General features: G+C 34.0%; 1 protein-coding gene across 1 annotated transcript; it reads right to left on the reverse strand.

The window, feature by feature from the left end:
* Positions 1 to 3,537: 3,537 nt before the first annotated feature.
* Positions 3,538 to 15,802, reverse strand: PAHX (phytanoyl-CoA dioxygenase (PhyH) family protein). Its single transcript, XM_028214887.2, has 9 exons — positions 15,246 to 15,802; positions 15,050 to 15,174; positions 14,426 to 14,486; positions 13,265 to 13,333; positions 12,866 to 12,984; positions 4,786 to 4,933; positions 4,540 to 4,684; positions 4,371 to 4,457; positions 3,538 to 3,857 (listed from the first exon to the last, which is right to left on the reverse strand). Exons 1-9 carry the CDS (start codon positions 15,298 to 15,300, stop codon positions 3,815 to 3,817), a joined length of 852 nt encoding a protein of 283 aa, XP_028070688.1. The 5' UTR covers positions 15,301 to 15,802; the 3' UTR covers positions 3,538 to 3,814.
* Between the last annotated feature and the right edge of the window lie 2,348 nt (positions 15,803 to 18,150).

The raw sequence follows: 18,150 nt of genomic DNA on the forward strand, positions 1-18,150 counted from the left end.
TTTTGTTTTATTAAATTGTTTCGTTTATAATTTCAATGATTATATGTGCAAGTAAATTTTTTTTATAACTACAAACAAATAAAAAAGTTATAACTTATTATTTTATTTATATTTTTTTTTTTTTTTAATGTAAGAAAAGCCTCTATTTTCAAAATTCGTCTTAGCCCCTAAATTTCAGGGCCAAGCCTGAGACTAAGGCTTTGCACCATGCATTTATCCTCAACTAGGTTCAATGACCTAGCACATTCTGTTCGGTCAAATATTACCGCGCAATCACCTGGGCTTAGCTTGGCCAAACACTTGTGCGACACTAAGTACTTGGACCCTGTTTGCCCGGTCCAAACTTGTGTTGTGCTCCAAGTGTGCAAAATATTCAATTTGCTAGGTCTTCAAAGCTAGGTTATGATGCGTTTTGCCTGACCCACCAGTTCGGTAGAAATCTCCCTCGCAGCACCCCTAGTGGAAACAGCTATAGAACTTAATAACGAAAAGTTTGTACTTACCAAATATAACTATTTTGAAACCTCTTTTTTAAGAATTCTATGAAGAACTTAGCGAGGGTATCTTCTCTCTTCCCTTCTTTTATTGATGCGATTTTAATGGTCTAAGTTCCTACTGCAACTGAGTCCTTCTCGCTTTTGTAAATATTTTTTCTTTATATATAAAGGCCTCGTTTGGAAACAGGCTAATTTAGTAACTTTTTGACTATTTAACTAAAATATTAACTAAAAAAAATTAGTATGTTTGGGATGATTTTTTAACTTTTTACGAAAAAATGTGCAAAAAGTAGAGAGAAAATAAAATCTTTAACTTTTTGGTATGAGTTGTTGGCTTTTTGACTAATTTAATAACTTTTTGACTTTTTAACTAAAAAAGAGGATTCCCAAACGAGACCTAAAAAAGAATTGGGCTAATAGTCCCCACTTTATTACTTAGGATCCCTACATTTCTCTCAATCCCCACCTACAAAACTCAAAATTGAGAAAATTTCCAAGAACCCCCCACATAATATCAAAACTATTATTCCTACAAAAACACTACACACCCAATTAGATGCACACACTCACAATTAGCACATCCAGTAAAAACCCTACCCCCTCCTAAAAACCTAACATCCCAGGCCCCACCTCCTCCTGAAAACCCACCATCCCAGTGCCTCACCGATGATCTCACCATCGACTACCAACGACCTCACCACTGAAGCTCTCTCACCAACAATCTTTCACCACCAACGATCTCTCACCGATCACAATCACTAACAATATATTTATGTCAATGGCTATATTCCTTTAGCCAACTTGAACGCTGCGTTTGATTCTGTGTTCCTGAACAAATTAGCCACGTTTGGACTTGTGTTACTGGACATTCTAGTTATGTTCAGCTCTGTGTTACCGAATAATTTGTTCATGTTCAAACTTGTGTTACTAAACAGTCCAATACCTGAACAAAGTTCAACCAATCAAAGTTTAACAAACAAATATAAGCTATGTTCTGTTAGACCTTGCTGAATTATTACTTTTAATTTGGCCTTGTGTTGCCAATTTTTTGGCACATGTTTAGAAGTTTAGTATTGAAAAAACACATACTGTTATTATTATTTCTTGTGTGTTTGAAAAAACTCACCATTATAAGGTCCATCTCCTCCGAACTGCCAACCTTGTCAAAGATGTGAACCTCCACTGACCTAACATTGTAATGCTACATTCATCTCACTGTATTGGGTTTGCCAAAAAAGCTTTCATTCATGAGAACTGGTCCAACCGAGAAGTCAAGTCTTGAGTTATGCGAACTAGTCCAATCAGAGAAGGCTTGCAGGATTGACAACACTCGGCTTTTGAGAGTTTTGAAGGGTTTGATGGAAGTGGGACTCATATTATGTTATGATTTGGTCGGTGGGTTTAATTTTAATTGTGAGATGGAGGTCCCAATTGAAAACTTGTCCTTTCTAGTAATTCTATTTGTAGCCATTATTGTAATTATAAAAAAACAAAAACACTAATACATAGGGATCTCAAGTAATAAAGTGGGGATTATTAATAACATTCATTAAAAAAGGTCTCTAACGGGTGAAAAGTGGTAGGTGTCCACTATTGAACATTCCAAACTCGGCTCAAGTGTGATCAAACAATCAAAAATTAAACAATGACAAAGCAGCCCGTGACTGAGTGATAGATTGATCGACACCAGAAGAATGCTCAACCGAAGAAATGAGTTGCTTCTTTCTTCTCTATTGGTGAATTTGGTGAATTGGGGGATAGCAAGAAACTATTCCAATTTCTAAAAATAGAGGTTCAATACATCTTTTCCTTTATGGTTCACAATCCGCTTGGGTTCATCCATGTAATAATTGAATGAACTGGGTTGTGCACGGTCCGATTCAAAATGACAAAAGAACCATGCAGCAGTAGGGCCCTAACGAGGAAGGGGTTTTTTACCTGGTTTATGCAACTTTTGAATAAATGATCAAAACATTGGAGAAAAAGTAAATCGGTCCTGTTATAGTTCAATAATGTTAAGGATACTAACACTTTGACTAACAATATTATTAACACACTCGAATTTTGATAAGATCAACCATCACTTGATGTGGGACTCACATAAGCTTTGTAACCGTGTTATTAAAATTCTCAATAAAATGTTAGTATTGCTAACATTTCATTATAGTTTGGAGGGAAAGCCTATGGCACACATCCCCTTAGGAGTGCATACTATATGCACCATACCACAAATTGGCATAACTTTGCCATAAAATTTCAAGACATCAATCACAAAATGCGTAACCTCGCCACAAATAAACTTAACAGAATGTTCAAAATTTTGTGGTTGAAGTTACAAATGTTTGTGGTTTGGTTACAATATTTTTGTTACTCTAATTTATAACGAGATTACGCATTTTGTAGTTGATGTAACAAAATTGTGATAAACTTACGCCAATTGGCAAGGCACATACAGGATGCACACACCATAGGCATTCCCTAGTTTGTATACCTTATACTGTTTCTCATAGTGGACCCTTAACAAACTCAGAAGTTGTCTAAAGAGAGAATTAAAAGGAAAGAGACAGTAAAATATAGCTTATATTTCTCAATATGAAAGCCAAAAACTGTCAACAATTAGCATACCCTTCGGATACTCAATCTCCCCTTATTTTTTTTATTTTTTATTTTTTTCCAAATATAAAGTATAAGCTTGCTCTAAGCATATTTTTATTTAGGATTTCTCATTTGGTATAATGTACAGTAAACTTCAGAAGAAGATTCGTATAAGGCTTAATTAGTTATGGCAGTAAAAATTTCGCGTGTTATCTGAATCTCAGTATAGTACAGGTGCCAATTCTAATGCAGTTCAATTTTTTTAAAGCAGCCAACAACGATAAGGTTGTGACAGAACATACCCATTGTGCTTTCATATCTGCAAATGACATATCACACCCCAAAAGCCAGAAAAGAATAGATTTAGCAAGCTTTATGCTGAATAATAGCATGAATATATCTAGCAGGAACAAGTATTACCGACACTGATCATATAATGCAAAACTTGGGAAGACAAAGTCACACAATTTTTTTTTAAGTTATTTCATACCAGCAACTGTACAGTACCACATAAAACAATAACAGCAGCAGTTAAACAATGTCACAAAGGAAGACAGCAAAAGAACATTATGATGTTGAACCAACATTCCATCTATGCTCTCTTAATTTATTTCGTACAAAACACAAATTCTATAATACACATGCCCTAAAGACATGCAACTATGTTAAATAGATTTTGCACTTCCAAGTAACTGAAGGTTGAAAGACCATCCAAATATAGATCAAGAAACATAGAGGGGCTCCGGATCCACTTTTCTTCTGATCCTGAAGGGTGTCAATACGCTCAAATAAGTCAATTGTGATTATTAGAAATTGCATAATATCCAAATCCAAACTATTGGAACTCCAATAGTAATTCACCCATTGTAAATCAGGGGCAACTAGATTTATTGATTCAGTAATGGCACAGCCATTTGACTGGATGAAAACCCATTATTGGTTTTGAAAGCCTACAGGTCCACAGTGTAGACCGAAAAAATTTTGGTCCCACAAATGTACTTGGTAAAATATAAATCTTAGTATTACTTACATTTACATACATAAATATTGGGAACTAGTTTCCAAATTCAATTAGGGTTTTGACCCATAAAAATATTAGGCAATTGGATTGTAATATTCAGTTTTGGTTATAATATTATTGGAGATAGGTTGTGGCCAATTGTGTTTCTCTCTCTCTCTCTCTCTCTTCTCCCACATTATTCTACATCACTTGGTGAACTGGAAAAGCAATTCATAAACAATAAAGACGTAGAACATGAAAAATCCACATCAACTAACCAATTTTCTGGTGCCCATTTGCAACCAACAGTATCAATCACGTGCAAGCTGTAGGCATGCCTCGAATTTGAAGACTGATTCTCAAAACTGTAAGCCAAGCAAGTAGATCAAAATTAAGAAAAGAAATGAAATTATGATTTTGCTATAAAGAAAATTTTCAATTACCGACCTTTGATGAATAAGATCACCATGAATGACAACCAAGGAGCCAGCTTTAACTTCAATGGACACAAAATCTTTCTCGTCATACGATGGAGAAGGCTGATCAAAGTGAACGCCATCCTCATCCCTAATGAATCTTCTCACAAGGCCATCTTTGAAGAAGACAAGTAAAAGAAAAGAACATTATTGTGTGATTTAGAAGATTTTTTATGCTAAAAAGGAATGCAAGACAGGCTGGATATAAGAGCACTACTTTTGTGGGATCCAGGAATAGCCCAAAGGCAGCCATTTATTATGGTTGCATCTTCCAAAGCAAGCCATAACCCGGTGCAAGTCTTTGGTTCAGTATAAAGAAATGAGTTATCCTGATGCGGCACTACTTCACCCCCAATACCTGGTTGCTGAAATGAAACTTCTAAACATTATACACAGATTCAGCACAATATGACATTTAAAGACTTGCACAACTGAAGACATGTCATATGTAGGGCTGCAACCGAGCCGAGCAATCCAGGGCTCGAGCTCGGCTTGTTTGTTTATCGAGCTCGAAAATCAAGCTTGAGCTCAGTTCAAAAATTAATCCAGCTCAAGCTTGGCTTAAAGCTCAATAATGAAGAAAAAGTTTGGCTTAATAATCAAGCTCAGTCAGCTCGTTAAATATTATTCTATATAAAATATGCACATATAACGCATTTTATATTATTTAATATATAAATAATATATTTATTCTATTATTTAAATAAATAATAAACAAGCCGAGCTTTATGAGCACAACTTATTGTAGCTCGAGCTTGTCTCATTTATGTACATAACGAACCAAGGCGAGCTTGCGAGTAGCTCCATTCATTTACAGTCCTAGTCATATGAAAGGCGCTTCAACAAATGTAGAAACTTTGCGATGTATATGTAGATCCTTGTAACAAAAGAACAGTACTCTACGTACACCCCAAATAATATTGCACCCCAATGAAGAGGGCCAAATTTTCATTAAGGGAAATAAGCATAATAGCCAGAAAATTGACAACAAAAAACAAATAGACAAATATATGATTTTAAATTTTCACAAGGAGCAAAAACTTATGACTTAAATATGGCAGAGGTAGGGAAAACAGTACTACTATCTCCCATCCTGGTTCCACAAAAACACTAGAGACCCCTTTTTGGCAGAAGTTATGATTTCTTGAATTCAAAGTGACCTTCCATCGAAACAGCCCGGAACATAGTGAAAAGAACCAAAATACAGTGCAATGAGGCTGTTTGGTGTAGCTTAACTGAGCTGCTTATAGCTTTTTTTAATTCTAGAATTTTGTGCCAAACTATTTGGTGCAATTTCTGCTCACAGCTTGCTAGGCAAAAATAACTTAAAAAGATGATGAGAAATTATCTGGAAGTCAGGGGGAGGGGTGTGCTTTGGTTTCTACTTTCCAATTATCGGCTTTGAACTTGCAATAAGTTGCACCAAACAGATCCAATATACCGTAACAACAACTCGTGTTGGTACAAATTTAGAATTTTTCATAAATATTTTTACAATTTGCAAAACAATAAAAATAAAATAAAGGTAGTAATTTACTATATTAATAAATAATGTATTGTAATATAGTAAGACTATTATTACTACTTAGTACATTTTTAGACCTTATTTTGTTGGGATCTTACACGCTTAATAGAATCATTTACACTTGTGTTTAATAAAATTGAGTTATTTTACAATACTCAACTCCTTTTTTATTTTTATTTTTATTTTTAGCAACAATGATTTTCTTATGTTATACTTTTTATGTCAATATGTTTAATAATAAATTAATATGTTGTTCACAAATGATATTGTTCTTGTGGATGAAAGTGAAGGAGTGCTTCTAGCAAACTATGCGATCGACAAATACCAACAAAATTGACAGGAAAATTTTGTAGAACTATGCGATGATCAATGATGCTTTACAAGACATAATGTTAGGCGATTAAAAAAACAAAACGTTCATAAAATGACTCTAGTTGAGATGATTAAGATGAGAATGCTTCGATGAATGAGTGGTAAGACTAGAAAATAAAAAATTAAAAATGAATATATTTGTGAAATATATAAATAGTAGTAGCACCAAGCACTAATTAAACTACCGCTAAGGTAAAAATATGGAGAGAAGCATTTGAGTCCAAAGCGTTTAAAATTAGTAGAGCTCAAACTAAATATATGAAATATAACTGTTGGCACCTAGTTTTCACATGTGGTCTGTCAACAAGTGTGCTTCTTCATGGAAAGGGTGAAAGAGAATGCCACGTGATTTTGAAGTAAAGTCAAGCAAGTGGCACAAAGATAGGAGGAGTTCAAGACAGATGGTAAAGTGAGGAGTACACAAAGCAATAGTGGTTAAGAGCAGTTGAAGCAAGAGGAGCATTATGCTGGAATGCAAGATCCTGGGGCATTGAGTATCAGTGATGGCCAACAAAGACTATAAAAGAGGAATGGCAATTAGAAGGTAGGGCACCATCAAAACCTGTTGTGAGGCCCCTAACTTTTGTAAACCCTATTAAATCCCTAACTTTTGAGTTATTATAATAAAGTTATTAGTTCCTTATTTATTCGCAAATTTAACCCTAGAAGCGAAGACACATCACGAACGAACCCGTACAAACCCTAATCAATCCTGATAGCTTAGTAATCATTTCTACACTCTAATTTTAATTATTTAACTGCGAGGCCCCTGACCTTTGTAATTTTATTTAGACCCTTACTCTTGAATTATTTCAATAAAGACTCTCGATTCCTTAATTGTTTTCAATCAAAAATTCGCAAACCCTAATCGAACCCGAGAACTCATGAATCATTTCCAAAGCCCTAATAATAATTAATTAACTCCCTAATTATGGATTTACCGCTCAAAGCCCTAGCTTTCCTGTTCTCGTTATGATTTGCAGTTTAATTCGAAACAAAAGAAACTTTAACCGAATTAAATTTCTAAATACTAATTTAATTAAATACTACACTTAAATAAATGTTTCTACCAAATATATAGAAGTATATATGCATTATACTTGTAACTAGGATAGTTTAATTAAGAGAAAAGCCTAACTAGATCATATTTAAGTGCATAATTAAGTTTCTTAATCATCCACTATTCCATTTCATCTTAACTAAATCCAAGACTATTCAATTCATTTGAAACCTACGAAGTACCGACACGTCCCCAAGGCCTGTGTACGAGTGTCGAATACGTGTCGGACACACTGTGGACACGTGTTTGACACTCTCTCTAACGTATCCCTTTTTTTTAAAAAAAAAAAAAAAATTCCAATTGAATACGCCATGGACACGCCATGACACTTTCCGAACACACGCAAGGTGGATCGAAGAAGCCCTAACCTGTTGGAGAGGAGAGAGAAAAAGATCGGAGGAGAGATCGATTGAAGGAAGAAGCCCTAACCTATTCAAAAGAGATCAATCAAAGAAGCCCTAAAGTATTCTTCTTCGTCTTCTCTCTTCTTTTTCTTCTTCTCTAGTCTTCTTTGTCCTCCGTCTTCTTTGTTCTTCTTCTTCTCTTCATCTTCATCTCTTCATTTTCACCTAAACCATACTGGAGTGATGCAGTCCTTACCGTTACATATCTTATTAATAGCATGCCTTCGAGTGTCTTTCAATTTCAACACCCTCTTGACCTTCTTCCCCGCACTTCTGTTCACCTTATTTCTCTTCCACCTAAGGCCTTCGATTGTGTCTTCTTTGTCCATTCCCTTCGTTCCATTCGCAAAAAACTTGAACCCAAGGCCCTAAGGTTTATTTTTCTCGATTATTCCTCTACTCAAAAAGGCTATCAGTGCTATAACCCTCACACTCGCAAGATTTATGTTTCTATGGATGTCATGTTCTGTAAGTCTGAGCCATTCTTCCAGGGATCATCTCTTCAGGGGGGAGGTTTCTATTCCAGAAAAGATTGGTTTCCTGAATTCTATGGTTTTTCCTTTCAATGGTTGTGAGGGGGAGGATGAGCCATGTAGTAAGGGGGAGGTGAATCCTTGTGTTCTAGATGAGTCTAGTCGGTTGGATAGATCAGATCTCAAAACCTACTCTCGGCGACAGAGGGAACAAGTGCCTAATGTGCTGCCATGCCAATCATCTCCATCTCCAGTTTCAGGTAATGAGTCATTGGTTGCTAAGTCTACTGTCCCTGCTCGTGATGTTCATAAAGTTGATGACTCGGATCTTCCTATTGCTATTAGGAAATGAGTCAGATCTTGTACTCAACATCTTTCATCTCATTTTGTATCGTATGATTCATTATTTATTTATTTATTTATTTTGAACAGCAACAAAACAATTTTATTGAAACAAAGATGATAACAAAGGGAGGATAAGAAATCCTCCTACAAAGTTAGAAGATACAACGATAAAAGACCAAAGAAACAAAAGCTACAACACATCACAATCGGCACTACACATGACAAACAACAGCCCAATCCCTAGAAATAAAAAACAAGGGTATATCCTTGAAAGGAGGAGACACACAAGCCCAAACTGATGCCATGTGTCTCACCCTATCCCACAAAGCTTCCTCTCTATCGCACCGTGCCTTTGTTTCATCTTTGTCTTCTGTTTCTATTCCGCAGGGTTGGAAGGAAGCTCATAATGATTCTATGTGAAAAGAAGCTATGGCAGAGGAGATGTGAGAGCACTGAGTAAGAATGGCACTTGGAAGTTAGTTTCTCTACCAACCAAGAAAAAGCATGTGGGGTACAAATGGGTGTTCACTGTTAAACAGATAGCTGATGGGACCATTGAGAGATATAAAGCGAGATTAGTTGCCAAAGGGTTCACTTAGACTTACAACATTGACTATTAGGAGACCTTTGCACCAGTGGCCAAGATGAATTCCATCCGTGTTCTTCTTCATGTGCAATAACTCTGGGATGGCCGTTACAGCAGTTGGATGTGAAGAATGCATATCTTCATGGAGATGTAGAAAAAAAAGTGTATGTGGATGTTCCTCCAGAGTTTTCTTCTCTAGCCACTGAAGAGAAGGTTTTCTGGTTAAAGAAGGATTTGTATGGGTTGAAATAATCTCCTACAGCTTGGTTTGACAAATTCCTCAAGGCGATACTTAGATTTGGCTATAAGCAAAGCCATACAGATCATACTGTGTTCATCAAACAGTGTAGAGATACGATCACTGTACTTATTGTTGATGTGGATAACATTGTGGTGATAGGCAATGATGAAGAAGAAATGTTCAAGGCTCAACTTTCCAAAGAATTTGAAATTAAAGATCTCGGATTCTTATAGTGCTTTCTTGGAATTGAGATTGCTAGATCAAATAGGGGCATCTTCATTTCTCAAATGAAGTACATCTAGGACTTGCTTGAGGAGGTAGGCATGTTGGGATGTGGACCTGCTGATTCTCCTATTAAGGCTAATCACAGGCTCAATAGTAATGACGGAAAACATGTGGACAAGGGGAGGTATCAAAGGCTTGTGGGAAGACTGATATACCTTTCTCATACTAGGCCATATATTGAATATGCAGTTGGTGTTGTTAGCCAATACATGTATTATCCTCGGACAAGACATTTGGATGCAGTTCATCTGATCGTAAGGTATCTCAAATCAACGCCTGGAAAAGGCATCTTGTTCTCCAATCATGGTCATTTAAGATTAGAGGCCTTCGCTGATGCAAATTGGGCTGGTGCTATTGATGATAGGAGGTCTACTTCAGGCTACTGTACATTTGTCGGAGGACATTTGGTGACACGGCAGAGTAAGAAGCAATCAGTTGTCACCAAATCGAGTGCAGAAACAGAGTATTGAGCCATGTCACATGGCATTTGTTAGTTGATGTGGCTTCAAGTTTTGGAGGCTGACCTAGGATTGTTGCGTGGTGGTCCCATGCGATAATGTGATAATAAGGCGGCTATTAACATTGCTCATAATCCGATTCAGCATGATAGAACTAAGCACATCGAGATTGATTGACTTTTCATTAAAGAGAAAGTGAATAGTAGAATTATTTGTTTGTTGTTTGTCAAATCAACAGATCAGTGGAATAGTGAAATTATGGTTGAGGGTAATATTGTACTTGTACTTATTCCCTTTTATTATAAATACATGTGTTTAGAGAGGTACAAACCCTAATTAGGTTTTATGCCTGTCTCTCTCTCTCTCTCTCTCTCTCTCAAGTCTTATGTTCCAGTTTTAACTATTTACAAAAAAACATATAGTTGGCAAGAAAAAGTTACATGATCACTATAAATGGAAATGTTAGGGGAGAGAGGAAGGCCTAAAGTAACATGGGATATGATAGTATAAAAAGATATGAGTTTATTTAATTTTCAGTTGTCATGGTACATGGTTATTAAGCTTTTATATATTTAGATATATCACAATCAATGTTTCCAAATATTTCTATTTAATTTTGAATTTTTTTTATTTATTTTGAAATGCTTTTGTAACAGTTTCTTGCTAATCGAAATAACACACTTACATGTATTTTTGATATTTGATTATTAGGAGTGTACAAGGCTCGATAGAATTTAGTAGTTTATCATAGGGGTGTGTAGATGTTGATCTAGAATACGAGTCCTAAAAGCGATACCCTTTTATGCAATTTTTATTATATATAAAGATATATCTAAACATAAGAACATTGAATTGAACATTAGATTCAATTCCGTTCTCTAATTAATAGTTCTTTTAGCATGTCTCTGAGGAGCTGTGTGGCCTTGAAAGCCAAACATCTTCACACACTCCACACACCCAGTGTGCTTTTTTTTTTTTTTTTTTTTTATGCTTCTACTACGGCTGCTGCCTAAACAAATTCATTGTCAAAACTATGGATAAATATCTATCCCTCTTATTCATTAATGAAAGGTTAGGCCTCTGGAACACCTTGCTCAAAATAGTATTAAATGCCTTCTTCAATAAAAATAAAAATAAAAATGAAGTCTCCTTGCAAAAATTCTGCACAAAAGATTTTCTCTACAATCCAAGATCAAAGAGTTTTCAGAAAGAAATTTTCTGCTACTAAAGAAAAACGATTTGGTAGATAACAAGTATTATCCAAGTTCAAAATGCAAAAAGAAAAAATTGGGGAGCTAGCACACACTTCACCAAAGGAATTGGAATCCAATTTGGGCCAATTTTACCAAAAAACCAATCACAGGTTAGCCTAGAGGCCACAACCCATGTTCCACGATAGGAGGTCACGAGTTCAACATTGAAAGAGGGGAGCAAGCCTTGTGAAGAAATCATGGGTGTAGTTTTTGTTTTGCAAGATCATATAAGAAGCAAGTGTGGTCATCACAATTTCTTTCAAAAACAATATAAACAAGATTCTGCACCACCATGAGAATACTACTTTTAAAATATCTTTGGCAACTCTGCATAATATTTTCAGGGATGCAAAGACAAGACCTCATGGAAAAACATCCAATCAAATGTTGAGGTTGAAGAAGATACAACAAAAGAGCCAATTCAGTATCTAAAAAATATACTTGAATTTAAAATTCAAGGCTTCAACCTAACAGACATGCAGCTCTATAAATTTTGAGTTGAAAGAACAAATAAAAGGATTGAAGAATTACTCCAAGAGAACAAAACTCTATAGGAAAAATTGAAAAATATCATCAAATGATAGGAAACAAAATTAAATTAGACTTCCTTTTTTGAAAAATGCGAACTAAGGGTTGATGAAAATTCACAATTTTCAGGCACTCTAGAAAGATATTTAGTACATTAATGATTATTGTATGAGATGATGATTAAGAATACTCATAGCCATAGTCTATACATATATATGCTTTTCTGCAAGTTGTGAAACAGAGTAATTATATTTGATTTAGTGATATGGTGACAACGAAGAGTAAAACGTCAGGCCTAAAGGATTGTCATCATTTCAGCATCATCTCTTCACCTATTAGTGAGGACTGAGGAGTTTAAAACTAAACCAATGAAGATGTTTGCCTTAAGATGGACGATGAATTTAAAAATGCGGAAAGGGATTTTAATAAACTTAGACTTAAACATAGGTGATCTTGGGCGAAAGAGATCAACTATTGGAGATGGTAAAGAATTGATAAAAAAAATTCTTCGATAAATCAATTATACATTTAAAAAAAAAAAAAAAGAACATAATTGAACAGACATCTGCCAAATGCATCTTTTCTTCTAAACAAGGCCACACTGAGCTCGCACAGTGCTGTATGTCAAAGACACAAGCACAAGCTCAAGCTCAAGCTCAGCCTATTGGATACATACAACTGCCACATTAACAGAAAATAAGGGTTCTAATAACATCATGAAAAAATTAATTACTAAATATTCAGTATGAAAAAAGAACAAGAGATACCTTAAATATGTACATTGACTGAATGATCACCGGCCTCTTGTAATCTAAGGATAAGAGTAAGCTTGATAGTTTCTCCGAGCAAGAGAATTTTTTGAAGACTGGATCAATCTCATGCAGCGCTACACAAAACATACAATATGAGTGGCAATATAATGCCAACCAAAAAGGCATAACAAATATTAGTGTACCATCCACTCATATCCTCTTTTCGATCATTTAGATTGTCATAGCAATTCATTTAATAACCTTATCAGAATCCAAATAAGATTATTGAAATTTAAAGATATAAATGAAAACATTCAAAGTAACTATAGAATTTAAGGGGATGATAGAGATGATATGAATTCTCCACATACATACATCCAAGAACGAAGAAGAAGAATAGTATTCCCCACATACCATGTCCAACTTTGTTAATTGAGAGTTGCTTCGGTTGCTTTAAGTTACCATCTTCATCAAATGCTTTCTCTGTCCAACAATACCAAATGTCAACATGGCCATGTAGCCAACATTCTACAAGGGCTACAACTAAAAAAGTCACTGAAATTAAAAAAAAATAAAATTTTAAATGGAAAAAAAGGGGGGAAATTAAAATACCACTTGATTAGAATTCTAGAAGTAAACCTGTTTCACAGCACTGCAGCAATCAAAGCATTTTTAACTCTTTAAAAAGAGTACAATAGAAATACTATCTACACCATATCTAAAAGTTTTCCACAAACAATGATTTTTATCTAGCTAATAGATTAAAAGAATCAAATCAAACGTAGAACCATGATCTCATAAAAATAAAATAAAAAATAAAAAAAAACTAAGCCATCTTTCACAGTACTACTACCTATAGAAACACGACTGCAGACTTAATATATTGAAACCCAAATATAGGTTTTCAATTGAAGAACAAAAAGATTTTTTTGATATGTAGAGTATCTTGGGCCAGCTTGCACGCAACAAACTAAGCCTTCCCAAACATGATTTATGCTCTATGGTCCATGGCCCCAAGAGTTTTTGTTGGCGAGGGGAGTCAAACCTGAGACCTTGGAGGGAGCAAACCCCCAAGTCCCAGGCCTTATCCACCCTACCAAACCCTTGGGTACTGTTTGGTTTATTGGAATGGAATGGTCATCCCATCAAAATATTCATTCCCTTGTTTGGTTAACTAAAAAGATAATAATAAATACATAGCAAATGGAATGATCATACACCATTATAAGGAATGATCATTCCATTCCATAAGGGAGCTTAAGAAATTACAATTCCATTCCATTACATCTCATTCCATTGAACCAAATAAAGCATTGGGGTTACACTTCAGCATTGTAGCTTGCACAAAATGGCATCCACGACCAACCTTATCACACTAAAATGTGACTCATATTTATTATTATTATTATTATCATCATCATCAAATAGAAACTTGTACCTTAAGCATGAAGCTATGATGACCAAAACTGTAATCTAATCACCATCACCACTGACCCCAAACAATTCAAACAAGTACTTTATTTAGATTTTAAAACATAAAAAATCCAAATCAAAGCAGAGTTAACAACACTATACCTTCGAAGAAAAACGAAACCTTCTCGACGCTATCATAGAAGTAATTATCAGTTGTTTGTTGCTGGAAAAAAAAAATAATAATAATAATCAGGGAGAAAAAAAAATAAAAATAAAAAAAGTAGTGAAATAAATTCACCTTGTTTGGTTTCAGAAAATTTAGCACACTTTTCAGATAATTGAATTTTTTTTATTTTTAGTCAAAATTTTTAATATTTTAAGATTTTTTTATTTTTTAAATGCACTTTAAAATATAATATTTATAAAAAAAATATTTCAAAAATTCATCAAACAACGCCTATACCTTATATATTTAAAGAGGAAAAAATTGGATACGCACCTTAAAAAAATCATCAAATACAAAAAAATATAAATAAAATACATTTTTATATTCTTATATATTTATTGAAATTTTTTTAAAAAAAATTTACAAATATTTTACTTTTAACCTGCGTGCATTTAAAAAATATATATATATATACTTACAACATTAAAAAAAATACAAAAAAAAAAATTCAATTTTTAGAAAATCAATCAAAACCAAAGTGAATAAAATTTGGTTTTAAATTCGAAAAGGGGTGAACTAATTGAATAGTACAGATAGGGAGTCAGGGTTTGAATCGAAACCTGGTTTTTGGTAGAGAAGATGGAGGCGGTGGATAAGCAATCAAAGTCATCGAGCAATTGGTCCATTCTGTTCCTCATGGCATCTACTTCTTCAGGGCTCGCAAATGATTCAAGAACTAGAAACCCTGCAATATTTAAACTGTCAATTCAACAAGAGAAAACACACAACCTAGAGAGAGAGAGAGAGAGAAATTGCCCTGAGATTGGAAGCAGTGGAGTTGATCGGGAGAGAGAATTCCAGCAATCCCCATGAGTGATTGATTTTTCTTCAGAGGGATTTGGTGGTGCTGAGTTGAAACTTGAGAGTTGAGATTGTGAGGAGCAGATATTATCGCCGTTAACGTGGACTTGTTGGGGCAATGTTTTGAAAATCGGCCTCATTTAATTAAGTCAGTAAAATTTGTGATTGAACTGAATTAACCAACGAATTGGATCCGGGTTAAGGAAACCGGTTGGGCTGGTTAGGCTTCAATGTGCCCAGCATGAGTTATTGGTTCAATTATCAAGTGAACCGGTATTTAACCGTAACGTTATAATTATCTGTGAAGCATTTCACTTCCCTTTGGATTTTATTTTAATCATTCTAATTATTTATTTTGTATTTTTTTTATATCACTCATAAAAATTATTAATCCAATTTGATAATCTTTGTCCAAAAAAAATTTAAAATATACATTTCTCTACATATTGTGTAAGAGTGTAAGAATACCAAGAATTTGTTTGCTAGTAAAATTTCTTAGGATTTCAAATCTCATAAAGATTGGAATAAAATGGTTAAAACTAGCCTTATAGCTTGGAAACCCTAGAACTCTCAATCATCTCTCTCTCTCTCTGTTGTGTTTACAAGAACAGCCTCAACGACATCTACCACCAGTACCTCAATTGCATTCGTTGCTGCGACCATTGCTCATGTTATTTACACTTGAACGCATTGCGACGGCCACCAATCTCTCACTATTCACTATCCTCCAGTGTTAGACATGTTTTATTTATTCGAAACAATCATTATCGCCATTGATATGTCAAGTATCGATTCTATCTCTCACTTTGATGCATCTTACTAATTCAAATATGGACGTTACTCATCTTTAGTGTCCTTTTTGGTTCTCTATTTTATTTTATTTATCTATTTAATGGTTACATAAAAACGATTATTGTTGTCTGTTTTATATATTTTTTTCTCAATTTGCTCTTTCACTATTGTCTATCGTCCTCAATGAAATTTCTCTGAATAAAATCAATGAAACTACTATAGTCAATAAGATCTTACTGACATAAACTACAAGTAAATGAAATTTCTCCGACAAAAATCCTATGGAATTTAATACATTGACTTTTTGGGGAGAGGGGGGAAGAGGTTGAATGACTTTGTTTTGGAGCTATAAATTTAAATTTCTTATCTTTAATTTGGAATTAAAGACCTAATTTTTGCATTTGTTCCTCAATTTTATAAGTTCTAGAGCTCAAATAGAAACTTCATGGATTTTAGGCAATAAAATTTCACTTTGTTTTATTTAAATGTTTAAACCAAATAAATAAATAAAAACTATCATTTTACAGTCCCCAATTTGAATTTATAAGTCCTAAATTTGGAATTAAGAACCTAATTGTTTGAATCAGTCCTTAAATTTACCGTTTTTAGTGCAAAAAATTAAAAAAATTCTTAGTGAAATTTCCCAGCTACATATCAACGAATACAATAAAATTTTATAATTTTTTTTTTTTAATTTCATACTATTCATGGATCTTTTTTGATGGATCTTAATGAGAGAATTCTAAAAATACAAATTTTATTTTAAAAAAGGGCAAATTACACTTACCCCTTGAGATTTCTGACAAATATAGGGACCTCTCATATAGTTTTAATAATTACAATAACCTCTCATATTTTAACTGACAATATCAAGATTCTTCCATTCCCTCAAATTTGCACAAACGACGTTAGTAGCATATAAAAAATGACCATATTATCCTTGCTTTTGCGTGCGAAAAGCCGAAAATGCTTTTCATCCACAAAATCCCTAATCAAGCTATATTCAGAATATACATCAAATTTCTAAGAGAGAGAGAAGACAGTAAGCAATGTGAAGAAGATTGATTGGTGTGAAGAAGACAAAGAAGCTGTTCAATTTTGGTTCGATTGTCTTTGCCAGTGCACAATGTAAAAGAGTTTTATCAGTGAGAAGTTGTTGTTATAGCTTCCAAGTAAGATTTCAAACTCATTACGCTTCAAATATGATTAATTTGAGTTTAGGGTTTTCAATTTTTTTTTTTTTTTCATTTCGGCTTTTTTCTTACAAATTTGTTTCTATTCTAGTTTTGATTTTATGAGATGTATATGAAAAGGGTTTTCTTCAAAAACATACATTTAGTGCTTCTATTTTATTTGCAAAATTTGTGACTAGAAAAAAGGAATTTGTTGAATATTACTATAATAATAATGTAATCTAGGGATTTATTATGAATTTGTGATTTTGTGGGTTTATTTATAAGATGTATGTTTAGGGTTTTTATTTTATTTGTAAAATTTGTCACTAAAAAATAGGGAATTGTTGAATATTACTATAATAATAGTGTGATCTAGGGATTTATTATGAATTTGTGATTTTCTGGGTTTTATTTATGAGACGTATGTTTAGGGATTTTATTTGCCAAAGAACTTGCAAAGTATATCATTACATTGTAAAGACAGTCCTTAGAGAAAACAAGAAGCAAGTCAAGAAGCAAGAAATGATAATAAAGCAACATTAGCCAAGCATTCCGTTTTCTATTGCCTGATCATTTTCTTATATGATAGCCTCAAAAATGGAGGGATACAGACGAGCATGGCTAACTAAGCAGAGTTTATGAGCTAAGTAGACTGAAATGGTCAAGTTAGACTAAAGAAATGTAGGGAAATTTTCAAAGTGGGTTTTCAAAATTTCTTGTTTAGCTTTTGGGTATTTTCAAAACCTTCCTTGTTTTTCTTCGGAAAGTTTGAAATAAGCTTCGGGACTTCCACATCAGAAAGAGAGGAAAACATAAAGCACTTAATAAAGTGCTACATGGAATATTCCTTTGAATATGGAATTGTGGAATAGATACTAGTGTGCAGACACTCA

Source organism: Camellia sinensis, chromosome 11 (genome assembly GCF_055761805.1).
Source record: "Camellia sinensis isolate YWXY chromosome 11, ASM5576180v1, whole genome shotgun sequence".
Taxonomy (NCBI): domain Eukaryota; kingdom Viridiplantae; phylum Streptophyta; class Magnoliopsida; order Ericales; family Theaceae; genus Camellia; species Camellia sinensis.

Coding starts and splice junctions, on each gene's coding strand:
- PAHX (XM_028214887.2), bottom strand. CDS start 15,300: ATGGGGATTGCTGGAATTCTCTCTCCCGATCAACTCCACTGCTTCCAA. Junction 15,175..15,245: donor CCACTGCTTCCAATCTCAGG/GCAATTTCTCTC, acceptor TAAATATTGCAG/GGTTTCTAGTTCTTGAATCA. Junction 4,458..4,539: donor GGTGATCTTATTCATCAAAG/GTCGGTAATTGA, acceptor CTTGGCTTACAG/TTTTGAGAATCAGTCTTCAA.